Raw genomic sequence first — 16,269 nt, 5'->3', positions numbered from 1 at the left:
TGTCATGGACAACAAAATAGAATTAAAAGTCCCTAGCCCTGGAACTGTTCCTGACAATATCTGCTCTTTTGTTCTTGATCAACCTTGGTTTGACCTGCCTTTCTCAGAATTCCCTTAACCTTAAGATCTTGAGGTCTGTAGGAACCAGAATAAAAGGCAGACTCAAGGACTTTGGGTGTTACCTTTGCTGCTGTCCTCTCAAGCGTACCTCTCTTGGATCTGCCTTGCCTTCCAGATCTTATCTTTGAGATTCCTTGTGGTTCCCCTAAGATTTTCTGTCTCTTCCATTGTTAGCTCCTGACTGTCTATTGCTCCTTAACATGCAGAAATGTAATCAATTTGAAAATTCTGGTCTTGTTACTGGCAAAATCAGTCCTCATGATGTCCTTATTTAAAACCAAGAAAGAAAAGAAAAGAAAGAAGTAAATAGACCTTCCCCCAAATAACAAGGTAGCCACTAGAAATTACAGTGGAATTGATGTTAACGAAAAGTTAATTAGTGCAGCCAATGTGAGCCTAAGCCCTGTGTATTCCAATGTGCCTTCATTAGCAGGCTTCCGTTGACAAGTCCTGAAGACATTCTCAGGTAAGATCCCATACTTAGAGGTGACTAGAAATGGGAATATCTTTGTCTTTCCATCTAACAGATTCTTCACTTGGAGTAAATCATTTGTCTCCATACATCTTGCTCTGTCTTTTAACTAACTGGATCACAGTTGCATCTGTTTTCTGGGACTGTTGCAGATTAGAGTGGGGGTCAGGGAGACGATGAACTGAGCTGAGCACCGTGGTTGGCACATGGTGAAATGGTTAAAAGTGAAAAATTGTGAAAACGATTGAAGGAATAATTATGTGCCTTTAAATGTCATTTAGGATACTGCCTATCAGACCACACAAACAATCTGTACATCCATGGAGAGATGTAGCAGAATCTAACACCGATGTATACTGTTCATTATTTAGGGATCAGCCTCTGCGATTACTGCTGATTTCTCTTCAGTATACACACACACACACACACACACACATATATGTACATACATACATATATGTGATAGACATAACACCAAAGGGAGGAGATTTTGAAGTCTCTGGACTTTCATCATTATTATAACTATCCTAAGTTTGTAGTCTCATGATTTTGAATGCCTATGTCTAGTTCTTCAAATATTCCCTTGAAATACTGCTGCTAACACATTTAGCATTTTGTTTCCCTTGTTCAGAAAATAAATAAATTTGACACACATTCATTCTATTTTCATGAGCATTGTATTTAACTTTATGATAATTACATTTGCAAGAGATATATTTTTAACTTTTTGAAAATGAATTTGAAGAACAGGTTCTCCAGGTGCTATGACATGTGCCATGCCTTACACTTCAAATATGACTCAATTTATGACAGTCTTATAAGGTATGATCTACAAACATCTGCTTCTTAGAAGTATACAGAAATTAATTTTCCCAAGGTACCACAGACACCGAGACTCAAGATATCAATGGAGTAGACCTTCCCAATGCACACCAGGGTCTCATCCACTGTGCTACATGACTTAGGCCAGATGAAGATATGGAGAGGGCTCAGTGTTGGCCATAAAAACACGAGGACCAGGAAACGTGGCATATTCTACATTCCTAACCCTGGGGAAAAAGAGGCAGAGGATCCATCCATTGAATTTGCTGGCTGGCCAATCTAGCTGAAATAGTGAGTTCCAGGTTCAGGAACAGACCCTGTGTCAAAACAATACACAGGGCAACCACTCCCTGGGTTCTACAAGGATGCACAGATATATGCACATGTACTTTTCCTATAAACACATTCAAACACACACACACACACACACACACACACACAGATAACATCTAATCTAGAGAATGTGAATCTAAGTAGCTGGAGATACAGTGAACTCTTCTTGTGTCATAATAACTTAAGAAAGTCTAATTCAAATGCCTCACCTGAATTTTAAAGCAGAAACTCTCAAGGGATTCAGAATTCCAGAAGACAATAAAACTAACAACCGAGAACCAGGCCTTCATGTCAAATATGTTGACCATGGAGACCTGATGTGGGATTCCCCTCTGTATGCTGTAAATATCATTGGTTAATAAAGAAACTGTCTTGAGCCCATGATAGGGTAGAATAGTGCTAGGCAGGGAAACTAAACTGAATGCTGAGAGAAAGGAGGCAAAGTCAGGGAGAAGCCATGGACCTGCCGCTGGAGACAGACGTGCTGAAATTTGCTTGTAGACCACGACCTCGTGGTGATGCACAGATTAATAGAGATTGGTTAAAATAAAATGTAAGAGTTATGTAATAAGAAGCTAGAGCTAATAGACCGAGCAGTGATTTAATTAATACAGTTTCTGTGTGATTATTTCAGGTCTGAGCAGCCGGGAACAAACAAGCCGCCTCTCCTACTACAGAGACCATGTTCACCTGAAGTCAAGAACCGTTGCCTAATAACTAATGCACATTTTCAGCTTTTGTTATTTCTAATAATGGCTGCATAAACTAAAAGCTAGCAAGAATAAGATCTATTCTATCCAAGAGACCCAGATTTAAGTATCCATTCAGCTTCGTACTGTGACTTACTTCAGTTTTCTCACTGTCAAGATCAAGACATAATGTCCTATTTCTTCAGGATTTGGGAGACTTAAAAGATTGAAAATATCTTCATTAATGTCCTAGTATGTTTGATAGATTAAGGATATGATAAGAATGTCAAATACCTTATTAGCATAATAATAAAACTACCACCATGCTTCTAATTATTATCACCTTCCTATTTAAACCAATGTTTCAAGAAGCTAAAATGCACAATTGAATTTCACAGTGTCAGAGACAGGACTGGCATTTAAGTCAGTTTTATTCTAAAGGAAATTAGTTCATGATTGTGTACCTTTTAGAATACGTTAAATATGCAAATTGAATTCTTCAAATGTTAACTTATTACAAGTACATTTCCAAGATCAGTATTCATTAATGCTTCAGTGACATCTGTCAAAATTTGAGTCCTACACATCCAAGACAGCAGTTGTTAAAAAGGGAAAATGTATATATATATATATAAATGTAAATATATATATATTGGATTCTAATAAGAGTGATTAGGAAATACTATAATACCACTCAGATTTTAAAAAACAGGTAATGGTAATCAAATAGAGCAAAGAATGCAATTTAAAGATGTGTGACTTACAATATAATGCTTGGAAGAAAAACCACGAAGTGTCCACTCTAAATTTTGAGAGGCCTTTGCTCTCACTTGCTAGCTGGAATACCTTTTTCTTTGAAAACTCTCTTCTTCTGTACCACATTTGCCTACCAGACACTTACACGATGTTTAGTTTCATTCTTCATTGAAAATATCCCTAGGAGCAGGTGCACTGCTTCGTGGAATGTGAACCCCATACACTTTACTCGATGGCTCCTGACCACAAAGTGCTCATTTCTTTTCTACTGAAATCCTTTGACATGTGTCTTCCCCCATGAGACTGTCATGTCTTATTCATGACCATGCCTATGAATAGGAAATATCTGGCTAGTTAATAAAAGATGAAGAAAATTCTGAACAACAAGAAATTGCCTTATGAGTAAGCTTAAATAAGGTTGGATGGACAGAAACAGACTACGGAGGTGTGGGAACACCTAGCCAAACACACAAATGTACCATAAAAGTGTGATGCTCATGTATGCATAAAAAACCTAGAGGCGAAATTAATATACGTACTTCTACCCACTTGTTTGCGTACTATATAATGTAGTTATTGCTGTTTTTTTTCCAAACTAAGTGGGAAGTGCTTTTTTTTAACAGTCTTAATCAATACATCAACCTACATTAACAGATAAATAGATCAACACAATAAATAAAAAGCAAAAGGCCAATCAATAGCCAGCAGCACAGCTTAACCGCCACTCCTGCAGAAAACTGCCTGAAAGGGTGCCGCGCACTCCGCTATCTGTACGATCCACAGCAGCTCACTATTGATCTGCTGAACACAAAGAACATCTATTATCACATGCCAGTGTGAACCCAGCAATTTCTCCACCAAGTAGCTGCAATGTACAGTTAGCAGTATAGCATGGGAGAACTATCTGCTGATGGTACCTGGGGCCCCACATTAATTCCCTTCTTCTTATCCCACAAAGCCAATATAAATGCTTCATTCCTAACCCAGGCAATCAAGGTATGTTCAGGGCTTGCTTATATGTCTGAGTTGTTCTCATGTATCTCTGGAGCACTAATGTAACAACACGATCTGAGAATTGACTCAACTCCAAATGGCTGCTGCAAACATGGTAAGTGGTTAAGAACATAGAAAAGGAGAGATGTGAGAGGCTTGAAACTTATGTTCTCACAAAGTTCCTAGAAATGACAACATATGTAGCTATGTGGAAAAGATACAGACTTTGTGCAATGGGGAAGAGAGAGAGAATCCACAGTAAGCTTCTAATGGTAGTAGCATTGTCATACAATGTGGTAAAGGACTCTCGATTCTCCTGACAGTATAATGATGGAAGTATGCTAGAATTTCCCAGGCTCCTGGTCTTGACCTGCAATTCCATAGAAAATGCAAAACCACCCCCAAAAAAGAAGTCTCTGTAAGAACTGTATTTTAGAATGGAGGGGAAAGGAGAACATTAGTAGGGAAGCTACTGATAGCTGCGGGCTTCTAGTGGGTGGAAATCTGTTTTCTTTAAGCTGATCCCCACGGAATGTTAGTCATACTCTAATGGATGGATCTACATCCAACCTATGAGTAAGTACATAGAAAGCACAAACTGGACAAAGTGAACTATAAGTTAAAAGAAGGTGCAAAGCTAGGAGGGCTTAGGAATGAACCTGGGGGGGGGGGACTTACAGGAAGCAGTTGTAAGTGAATATGACCAAAATACATTGTACACTTGTATTAAATTCTCAAAAAGATTAATGGAAATGTTATATTAAAAAGTTTACTAAGTTTCCTAGTATGTTACTAAGTTTCATTTCTTTTGTTGTTCTTCAACAAAACACAAGTGTTATCAGCTGGACCTCAGATGGTACTGACTGAGCAGGGATGATGGGTTTGACATGTTCAGGAGAGCTAAAGACTGTCCTCAATGACTGTTACTTAGCAAACATCTATGTCTTTCTATGAATCCCTCATTAACTCAAAGTTGTTTCTGATAGTATCAAAAATCCCCCAAAGCTGACTTAAGAGAAGGAACTCCTCCTGGTTTTACCTTTACAGAAAGCAATGGAAGACCGTATCTTAAACTGTGAGTAGCTGTTAGTAAAGCAATTATACTGGAGTTTCTAATCAGATGATTTCTTTTCTATCCCACACAAGGGCGTCATCCTTACACACAGTAATCAGCTCGGGAAAAAGTGTCACACTTTAATGATTATTGTGTCTTAGTGAGATGATATTTACACCACCACATTTATTAACTCACTATGCAAACGCAAAGGATAGTGGAACAAAATGAAAACCACCGAGGGTTGTTGCATCATACCATGGATTAAAGTTTTAAATGTACATTGTACCCCCGGAAGCAATATCTATGCGACAACACCTCAGAATTGTATAGCAAAAATAGTTTTGATAAATATGCAGTGCTCATTAGTGTTAGAAACAATGTTAGAATTAATGACCCCCCTCAATCCTAACACATATACTCTTCTTTAGTGCTTTAAAAGTCACTCGGATATTATCAACTAAATACCTATTATGAAAAATAAAAAACCAAGCCATTTTCCTGTTGATCAAGTTGCTTTTTTTGGATGTGCAGTAATAAATCAGCATGTTTTCACTAATTAAGGATAGGTAAATAGACGATAGATAGATAGATAGATAGATAGATAGATAGATAGATAGATAGATGAGATGGATAATAGATAATGATAGATAAAGATATAGATAGATAATAATGATAGATAGATACCAGATAGATAGATAGATAGATAGATAGATAGATGATAGATAGATGATAGAGATGAATAGATAATGATAGATAGATAGATAGATGATAGATAGATAGACAGATAGATAAATAGATAATGATAGATGATAGAAGATAGAAAGATAGAAGATAGACAGATAGATGATAATGATAGATAAATGACAGATAGAAGATAGATAGGTAGACAGATAGATGGATAGATAGACAGACAGGCTATTCTACAGAGTACTCCCAAAATCAAAGTCAAGCAAATGTCTGATTTTATTGATGGCATTTCATTTGCAATGCCATGCACATGTGTATTATTTTGGTCAAGGACAGGCTGCTTGTATCATGCAGATCACCCAAACAATTAATTATTAAGAGACCCTATGTTCCTCCACATACAATTCAATTCCATCTCTCCAGTATGCTCTTTATCTTTCCCTCTCTTCTTTTCTTATTTGATCCTTTCTTTTTCTTTTAATCCTTCCCAACAAAGTCATGGCTTAGCTTGGTTTAAGCTATCTATGAGCTTGTTGAACTCTTTTAGTGACACCAAAAGATGACATTCTCCTCCTTACACAGACTGGGTTTCTTGAATTCATTAGCATAAGGAAGGGTATAGGATAGCAGACAGTAAGCTTCATTCTGAATGTATTTATGTGACGAAACAAAAAATTACAACTAGAAGAGCCATATTCAATATAAAAAACAGTGGTTTACAAAATAAAGCAGTGAGCCTGGTTCTAGGTAGAGTAAACTGACTCTAATGTCAACTCCAAAAGAGAAAGTCCTACAGATAATTACAACAACAATCTTTTCCTGAAGGAGCACCTATTGTAATACTTTCATTCAACTTTATATCTTAATATATTTATTTGAGTTTTATTAAAAAGCTTATAGACAAACCTCACAGTCATATCCAATGCACTTGGCTTCTATGTACTTATCTCATCTAGCAATTCAGATGCTATATACCTCATGTACGTATCACACCAAATAACAGAAGCCTTTGTACATTCTCCCCAAGAAGATGAGTCAAATAGAATCTGTAAGTGATTTGCTTTCATAAGTCTTCTATGAATAAAACTCCAAGAGATTTGTTGATACACTAACATCTAAAGTGCATTTCTCCAAGTATTCATGCTTTGAAGCTAGTGTCATAAAAAGAGATGGCTTTCTACCAATTCTGGTCCAAGTACTTCATTAGATACCAACAATTTCTCCAAGTGTGAGAAACAGTCTCCTCTGGGATAAAGCAGAAGCAAATCATAGAAACCTAGAAAGAGTCTTGGTTACTCTTGACCAGAAAACACTTGGCCCGTGTGAAAAAAGAACAATAAAGCATTGGCAGAAAAATCCATACGTACCTTCTGAAGGTTGTGCACACCAACGATCATCAGAGGAACTTACCTTTTTGCTTTTTCTGTGTGCAAAGTCTCTTCCTTGACATTTTGTCCTACTTGCTGTTGGATGTATGTGCAATGGGAATAAGCTTGTGAGGATAAAGAGGCATTATGCCACCAGTGAGAGAAAACAAATGGGTCCTACTGAGCCTTCCACGGACAAATTGGAAGGAAAAGAAAAATACGATAGCACAATTCTCCCGGGTACCTTGGAATGGCCCATAACTGCCTGTTTCAGAGTAGAATGGCTCTTCCAAATCATAAATATGGAAACCGGATTCTCAGTAACACTGGAGGACTCAGCAAAGTGATTGATGCCAAGCCCTTCTGCAGCCATTCTAGAACATAATGTTTTCCTCTAGATTGCCAGCTTCTCATTTGTTCCCCTTTAACAAACCAAAGACTCCAGAATACCTGTGGATCACAAGTTTCTGAGAAACTGGAAGTGGAAACTTCAAGAGATACCAACGCCTATGGTAAAAGTTGATAAATAAGGAATCAAGAAACACTAAGCAGCCACAATGGATTTTATATGTGTATATATAGTTATTATAATGGGCTCCTTTGTGTGTACTCTTCAATATAGTTTCACTCTTCAAACTATTAATCTCCTGTACTTGTTTCATAAAACCAAACATTTCAGTGAATTTAGATCATGTTGTTCAAGTCTACCATGAAGACTGTGCTCAGAAAAATCAGATACTCAAAAGGGTCATCTAAGGCAAGTCCTTTCAACAAGTCTCAAGAATTTGATTATCTTGAAAATGGTCATGGCTAGGGAAGTACCATGAGAAGGAGGTGAAGCCACAAGTTAAGATGCCCATGACACTAAAACATATTCAGCAGAAGCACTGGGTCACCTCCATGTAACCTGTCCATTCTTAGAACTAAGTCAATTAATGTACCGGTTACACCACTGATGGATGAAATAGTAATCATAGGATCTAGCCCAACATGAACTAAATACACTGTGTGTGTGTGTGTGTGTGTGTGTGTGTGTGTGTGTGTGTGTGTTCCATACTTACAAATTAGGAGCATTTATAGAAAGGACAGTTATACATGCAATCTTTGTCTATAGTGCCCATTAAGATTTCTCTGAGCCAGTAGGAAAAGTGTGAACTCACGGTCATTGCACTGGTTTCCCGAATATGATGTCATTGAGCAGTCACAGGTGAAGCCTTCCCATTGCTGCATGCAAACTCCTTGGTTGGCACATGAATCCTCCTGACATGTTGTACTGGGTCCTGGTAGTGTACAAAAATGGGTGTAGGTCGGGAGAAATAGAAGAAACATTAAAAATCACTCAGCTAAAGCATCACCTAAATCTACCACCATCATGCCCCAAACATTCAAAAACACAACCATCAAAAATATCAACCCAAGTACATGCAACAGAATTCAGTATATACAAAGTATGACAAAAATACATACTGGCCACAAACTATCAACAATTACACAGAGAAGGGAGAGGGCTGAACACATGTTCTCCTTAAGGTAGACTTTGCATGAAAGTTTAATGTTCTATCATTCAACTAGAAAGATATATCATTTGGGGCAGGGATTTGTTATTGAACAATGCTAAAGTATAAAAAATGTATTCTCATAATTCTATTGAAATAAAACACATTTTTTATTCTGAAATCAGAAGACCTTAAGTCTATTTTGTGATGCTAGAATGGTGATAAGTAGAAAGGAGGAGTAAGGAAAATGAACTCAAATGTGCTGTATTCTATAGGTGCTAAGTAATTCACATAAATCATGTTATTAAGTCCCCCGACATCTCAAATAGCTAATTATGACAAACTCCATTCCATAGATTTAAAGTACTAAACCAATTTACCTAAGGTCCCATATTTCCTCAAGAATGTTAATGCCGCAGGGCGGTGGTGGTGCACATGAGAGGCAGAGGCAGAAGGATCTCTGTGAGTTTGAGGCCAGCTTGGTCTACAAGAGCTAGTTCCATGACACCTAGGCCTGTTACACAGAGAAATCTTGTCTTGAAATCAGAGAGAGAGAGAGAGAGAGAGAGAGAGAGAGGAAAAGAATATTAATGCTTCTTTAGAAAGATTAACATGGAGAGTGCTTCCTGACTTTATCAGAACTTCCCGGAGTCACCTGGGATTTGGGAAAAATGCAAATTCTTGGGGTCTACCCTGAACCTGCTGAACTGGAAAGTTCGAGGGAGACAGACATCTATCTTCCCAACCTTCAGAAATTTCAGTGCAGGTTTCAGTTTGAGAACCACTGCACTACACCATACTAGTACTTAAGATTCAACATACAGGCTAGGGTATGTCCTCTCCTGGGGCATTTCTACAGCAGAACATATGAGAGAATTATTTTGTTGTAAAGAGAAAGTATTAAACACTGGGATCATTTATCTCTTATTATTTCTATTTTTATGTGTCTTTACCTAATTATATGTAAATATAATGGTACAGGTACATAATTTCTAAGAGAATATCTACTCCCAAGGCGTTCTATGAGTTTTTACATTTTCCTGATAGGAATAGAAAAATAAAACAAGTTCTACAATTTCATTCATACAGACAACTATTAAAATGATTTTTGGGGAGTTAGCCTGGCATCAGTCTTCAACCATTCTCTTTTTAGTCCTAACTTATACTTTAACCTTGGGGTAAATATCAATAGAAATAGGTGAGCTAAGGAGAAACAGTGCAATATGCAGGCTAACTCCAGATTCCCCATGATCCACCGCAAAGGGTACGGGACCTTTGGCTCAACAAATGCCACCATCAGGAACAAAGGCACAAAAGCACCCATCAGAGTGAAGAAGACGGGTCTATTGCAATGATTACCTCCGACTGAATTTCCCAAGCTAAACTTCACAGAGGCACAGAATGCTAAATGGAAGTCTGCAGGATTTTAAAGATGTGTGCTCAACAGAGATAAAGGAATAGAGACGGTCCACCTTCTAGGTGGCAAGAAATTTTGTATTTATTCATGAAGGGTGGAAGCAGTAGAGGCCATCACTCTTGAGACAAAGCTATTAGGAGATGACATAAGAAAGTTCAAGGCAATTACTAACATCGGGGGACCAACCCCTCTGCTGGGTTTCTGCAGCTCCTCTTTGCCATGTGGTTCTGCCATGCAGAGATGAAAGGGGGAACACGGTCATGTTCTCAGTGGGTCTTACACTTGAACATTGTGCCTGCGAGTTTCATTAACAATGGTAAATCAGGACAGCTTCTTTCAAAGGATAAAAGCTTCTGGGAAGTCCACAGGGCTCCCTAGCCAAACAGCTCTCACCAGACAATGGACTAGTAATTCAACTGTGCTCAAGAATCAGAAACACATGGAAGACTTTCCCTTGAAAGGCGAAAACTTCGAGCAAACACAGTAATTCTTTGCATGGTTACTGAATCTACAGAAAAGCCATTCTACTCCTTTCTAACTGCCATATTTTAAACATTTTTAAGGGCCAGCATGCATGCCTCCTCGAGATGAAACATTCTCTGTTAACTCCAAGCAGGATTCTTTTTAAAAAAATATTCATTTATTTATTTATTATGTATTCAATATTCTGTCTGTATGTATGCCTGAAGGCCAGAAGAGGGCGCCAGATCTCATTACAGATGGTTGTGAGCCACCATGTGGTTGCTGGGAATTGAACTCAGGACCTTTGGAAGAGCAGGCAATGCTCTTAACCACTGAGCCATCTCTCCAGCCCCCCAAGCAGGATTCTTGTTATTCTTAGTGGTCACAGCACTTATCTGCATCATTAATTTTTGCATGTGATAATGTCCAATTTAGCATTCTATTGTGCAGTATAACATCTTCCTTTAATTTTTCATGTTTTTGTTTTATCTATTTGCTATCAAAAGATTGATTGTTGCATGCCTTTTAGAAGTCATGTATTATGCTTTGGGTGAGTCCTTTTGGCACTCTGACTATATGCACTTAGAGGAAGTTGTTTCAATATATGACAAGCAGATATGAACTGTTTGACCTTTAATTTTCCTTTGTCTCATACTTTTAAACCATGAGTGAGAAGTTGAGTCATTTGTCTACAAAGAGAGCAGATGTAAATCTTTAACATCCGCTAAAGGTTGGCCAGGAATCAAACAGAAAAGGAAGTACAGGTCATTTCCAAAGTCTTTTAAGCTGTGTCTCATACCATAAGGGTAAACACATGCAGACAGCACTCAACAACTGACTGCATTATCATCTTCCAGCTGAATGCTTAATGACTGCACATCAGTCTGAAACCAAACGTGGACATCTTTCCAAGGTTGTGACCAGAAGTCTCCTGCCTCCCATGCCTGTATCATTTCCTACCAACTGTCCCCAGCTCACTGTGCACCAGCATCGTTCCCTTCTCTCTGACATTGTGTTGCTCAGAGTGTTGTTACCATGCCCATAACAGGGGCATCATTCAAAGGCTGTGAGCCAAGCACAATTCCAAGCCCCATGTAGCCCTCCCACCTGGGAGTTCGATAAGGAATCTGAGTTGTAACAGGCCCTTTAGGTGCTTCTGACACCTTGCTCACATTTCAGGTCCTCTGCTCCAGACTTGAAGCCCATCTATGCCCTCAAGTTCCTTCACCCCTGTTGGAGCCACAGAGTGAGCAACACCTCATGCAGCTTTCCAAAATGCTGGCTTGTCTTTATTCAAGTTTCAACTCAAAGACAGCACGTTCAAAGCACCCTGACTGAGGACGCCCCCACCAGCATCATGCTCTCCATCAAGTCTTCTTGTTTGTTTGACAACTACATGATCTATAATTAATTCTGTGTGTTGATTCTTTTTCTGTTAATGGATAGATAGGACTTGCAGGCTTATGATTCACAGTGTGTTACTTTGTTATATATTTACAACTCAGAATGATCAATTAATTGAGGATACCTAGTAGGTTTATTACCTCACATGTGAATCACTTCCTGTATAGTTAGAAAAAGACTTAAACGTTGCTCCGTTTGCAACTTTCGTAGAATGCATTGCATTGTCATTTAGTGCACTAGGCAATCTGTGCAATAGACCACCCAGGTTTAGTTCTCTTGGCTCACTGAAACTTTGTACCCTTAGATCAATTTCTCTATCCTCTGCATCCACCTCTTCTCCCGGTTTCTGGCCTATCATTCTGCTCTACGCACGAAAGTTCAATTATTTAAATTCCATACAGATGAGATGGTATACATGTCTCTCTCTGCATCACTCGGTTTACTTTGCATAAGCACTTGCATCACCATTGCCGGGAATTCAGTCTCTCTTTTGTTCCCCGTGTGTGCACACGGGTGCATGCCCGTGTGGGAGTACCTGTACGCATGCGTGCGTGAATATATGGAGGTCTGGGATCAGGCTCAGGCACCTTCTTTGGGTGTCTTCCATTTTGTTTGTCACTGGCCTGGAACTCATCATTCAGAGTAGGCTTGCTGAACTCCAGTGACAGATAACAGGTGCTTACTACTATCTATGTTGTTTTGTTTTGAAGCAGTTTTTATTACTTCTTTGAAGTTTTCATACACTGTATTTTAGCCATATTCACTCCCCACCCTATTCTTCCAGCTGCCTCCTCCAACCTTTTAACATGGGCTCCAGGGCTTGAACTCAGGCAGTTTATGTCCCTAGATGCTAGTACAGTATCTCACCTTCTAAAAGCCAAATATTGTAATATGAGGCATACCTCTTTATCCATTTAACTGACGACCACACCTAGGTCAATTCTACTTTTTAGCTATTATAGACAATGTTTCAGTGAATACCAGAATAGAGACATTTCTTTAACATATTGACTTGGAATTCCTTTGGGTATGTGCCCAGCAGTAGCATTCTTATATCATATGCTAATTCTATTTTCAGTTTTCTGAAGAACTTCTATACTGTTGTCAGTAATTATTGTACTCACTTACATTCCCACCAACAACACATAAGAGCTCCCTCTTCTCTGCTCTCCTGCAGCTTATCATAGTCATTTTAGCAGTTATTATTCCGTGAGTTATTAACTCATTGTGGTTTAATTTCTGTTCCCTCAATGATCTGAAGTGAACACTTTCTTATACTTGATACACATTGGTATTTAAGTCTTTTGTCCATTGTTTATTGGATCATTTGCTTGCCAATTACTTAATTGATTGGGTTCCTTACACGTTTGAGATATTTACCTATCAACAAATATTCAGTTTACAAATGTTACCTCATAATCCATAGATTGCATCCATACTCTATTAATTGTTCCATTACTGTGTGAAAGTTTTTAGTTTCATGCAATACCATTTCTTTGTTTTGTTTTTCTTTTGTTCTTAGTATTTTTAGCATCATGCACGAAGCCAGACAAATTTTACACAGCATTTCCTTTTGTTTTCTTCTAGTAGTTCTGTAGTTTGGATCTGAGGCTTATTAAGTGTTTACAACACTTTGGGTTGATTTTTATATATAGTGAAAGATGCGATAAGTTTATTCTGTGGGTATCAAAAATGATCAATGCTACTGAAAAGATAATTCTCTTTTGTAGTATGTTCGTGCTACTTATGTCAAAATTCAACTACATAAAGTTGTAGGTTTACATCTCAGCTGTCTGTCCTGTTTAACTAGTCAATGTACCTGCCATATAGTTCCCCATGTTGTGCTGACCTCTAGCTATAAAATTACTATAGCTGCTACATCATTGCTGTAATTTTCATAATGTTATGCATCATAATGCAAGTATTTTTGTTTGTTTGTTAGACGGGTCCTGACCCACAGGTTGAGAACCACTGCTATAGCATAAGAACTCATGAATTGCCGGGCTGTTGTGGTGCATGTCTTTAATCCCAGCACTCGCGAGGCAGAGACAGGCAGATCTCTGCTAGTGTGAGGCCAGTCTGGAAAGAAAAAAACCCTCATGAATCATTCATGAGTGACTGAAAGAATAAAGGATCCAAAGGAGGTAAGGTAGGAAGGTGAAAAGTAAAAGGAGAAAGGAGAGAGGTAAAAGAGAGGGTGTTTAGGAGAGAAAGGAGAAGGGATGAGAGGGGAAGGAGGAAAGGAAGATGGAAGAGGAAGGGAAGGAAGGAGGAAAAGAAGGAGGAAAAGAAGGAGGAAAAGAAAGGTTAGAGGGAAAAGAGTGGGAAAGAAAAAGGGGAAAAGAAGGGAGAGAAAGATGGGAGACAGGAAGGAAGGAGGGAGATGGGGAAGGATAAAGTAGATAAGGTAGAGATGGAGAGGGAAGGACTCATTTCATTAGTGTTTAAAGTGAGTTTTCCTGAAAAATAATTTTCTCCTAACATTTGTCAATAGCAGCTTATATGAGAAAACCTTCCCTTAAAGCCTAGCATTAAAATAAATAGTAGTATATGGCAGATCATGTTTTTCCTAGGTACAATCAAATTCACCAAATATTGAAATAAGATTCTCTTGTCACCATGCCCAGGCATTAATAATTGTTTCAAATAAAAATTGTGTTAAATATAGAAAAAAATTCTAAGTGATATTAGTAACTATAATATCTTATGAATATCTTATGAGTATATTCTATGGACTGGCCATATAGTCAATGGACATATATGTTTTGGCCATTATATCTTCTATATAAATTATAACTATAGGAAAGAAAAGAAATGAAAGACATGTACCATATAGGTTAAGTTGTTAGGGTACAGGAGTTTTTTTCCACTGCCTATCCTTTAACACGCACTAACCTTGACTAAATCAGAATGAAAATATTACAATGACTATGAACTGCATAGCTCATCATTACTTTGGTGTCTAACTTCTAGCTCTATCTTTTATTTCCCTAGGAAATATAATGTTGTATGTTCCCATAATTCTTTTATTAGATGGTAATCTGAAGGCTGATCCTTCTTGGTCTGGAATTGTTTTTCACCCCCCCCAAGAACTGTCTCACACTCTGATCTGAGGACCAACCCTCCTCAAATCTACTTCTACAGCACAGGGCAACTCTGCTTCATGCTCTAGAAAATGAAGTTAACAGAGTGTCTTTTATATTTTCAGACCCTTGAAATAATAAAGGACAAGATCCTGGTAAAAGAGTGTGCTGTCCCGTTCCCAATGCCTAAGCAGAACTTCACCAAACATATGTCTGAAAGTTCCAACTTAAAGTTGATTAATACCACTGAGACAGCACCAACTTCTACGTTGAAAGTAGAACTGGGGCCATGTCAATGTTCGTCAAGGTTCCAAAGTCTCTCTTACCAAATATGTCCTTTGTTCATGGCTTTTCAACTGGCTGTTGAGAAGCTCATACAATCAGGATGATGAGTGGCAAGACATTAGTGCCCATTTCAGTCATATCTCAATGCTCTCTAGTCAGTCTATCCCCTCCACGATACACAGAGTATACAGTGCTGTGACATGGACATGAGAAGTGTTTGACATTACTAAGATGCTCCCATGCAGCTCTTTTCCCCAGCAGCCTTTGATCTGTGGTCTGTGTTTAACCAGCAACATCCAAGATAAATTGATTTGCTTCATGTATTGACTTTAGTGGTATGATGTTCCCAACATTGTCCGCTACGAGGTACAGCACACTCTGTCTTCTCACTTGGCTTGCAGAACTGCTGAGAATCTCTGTTATGGAACAGGCTGCAGAACACAGTCATCAATGGGTCATGAACCAAAGTCTAAATTTACATGGTAAGACAGGAGTGACATCCGTGGCAATAACGAGACAGGAGTTCACCCTGTTCCAGTTAGAGAAGGTGTCATCAGGGAGACAAAATAGCTGGTATGATAGTCCTTTTTGGTCAGTCACTCTAGTCTGAGGGTGCCTGGACCACAGATGCCAAATAATGGCATCTTTCCATTTTTTAAAAATGTCTAAGAGAGCAAAGACCTCAAGAATCAATGTGATTTTTAAAAGGTCAAACAAAGCCCTCATTCTCAGATTTAATTTTTTCCCTTCAGCACTGACTTATTGATGTGTCAGGGCAAAAGAGGGAAAGTAAAAATATGTGTGTGTGTGTGTGTGTGTGTGTGTG

At 38.4% G+C, this 16,269-nt stretch overlaps 1 protein-coding gene across 23 annotated transcripts in view; it reads right to left on the bottom strand.

Moving 5' to 3' along the window:
* Positions 1-16,269, bottom strand: part of Nrxn3 (neurexin 3) — a 1,572,781-nt gene that overhangs the window by 769,942 nt on the left and 786,570 nt on the right. For all 23 annotated transcript variants that reach the window (XM_026780462.1, XM_026780453.1, XM_013355697.2 and 20 more), the window contains one exon: positions 8,457-8,576. In XM_026780462.1, the coding sequence (XP_026636263.1) occupies positions 8,457-8,576 (120 nt within the window). The remainder of the gene's footprint in view (positions 1-8,456; positions 8,577-16,269) is intronic.

The sequence above is a fragment of the Microtus ochrogaster genome, chromosome 1, assembly GCF_000317375.1.
Source record: "Microtus ochrogaster isolate Prairie Vole_2 chromosome 1, MicOch1.0, whole genome shotgun sequence".
NCBI classification, from domain to species: Eukaryota; Metazoa; Chordata; class Mammalia; order Rodentia; family Cricetidae; genus Microtus; species Microtus ochrogaster.
Note: the sequence above shows the minus strand (reverse complement) of the source record. Positions and strands in the feature narration are given on the sequence as shown.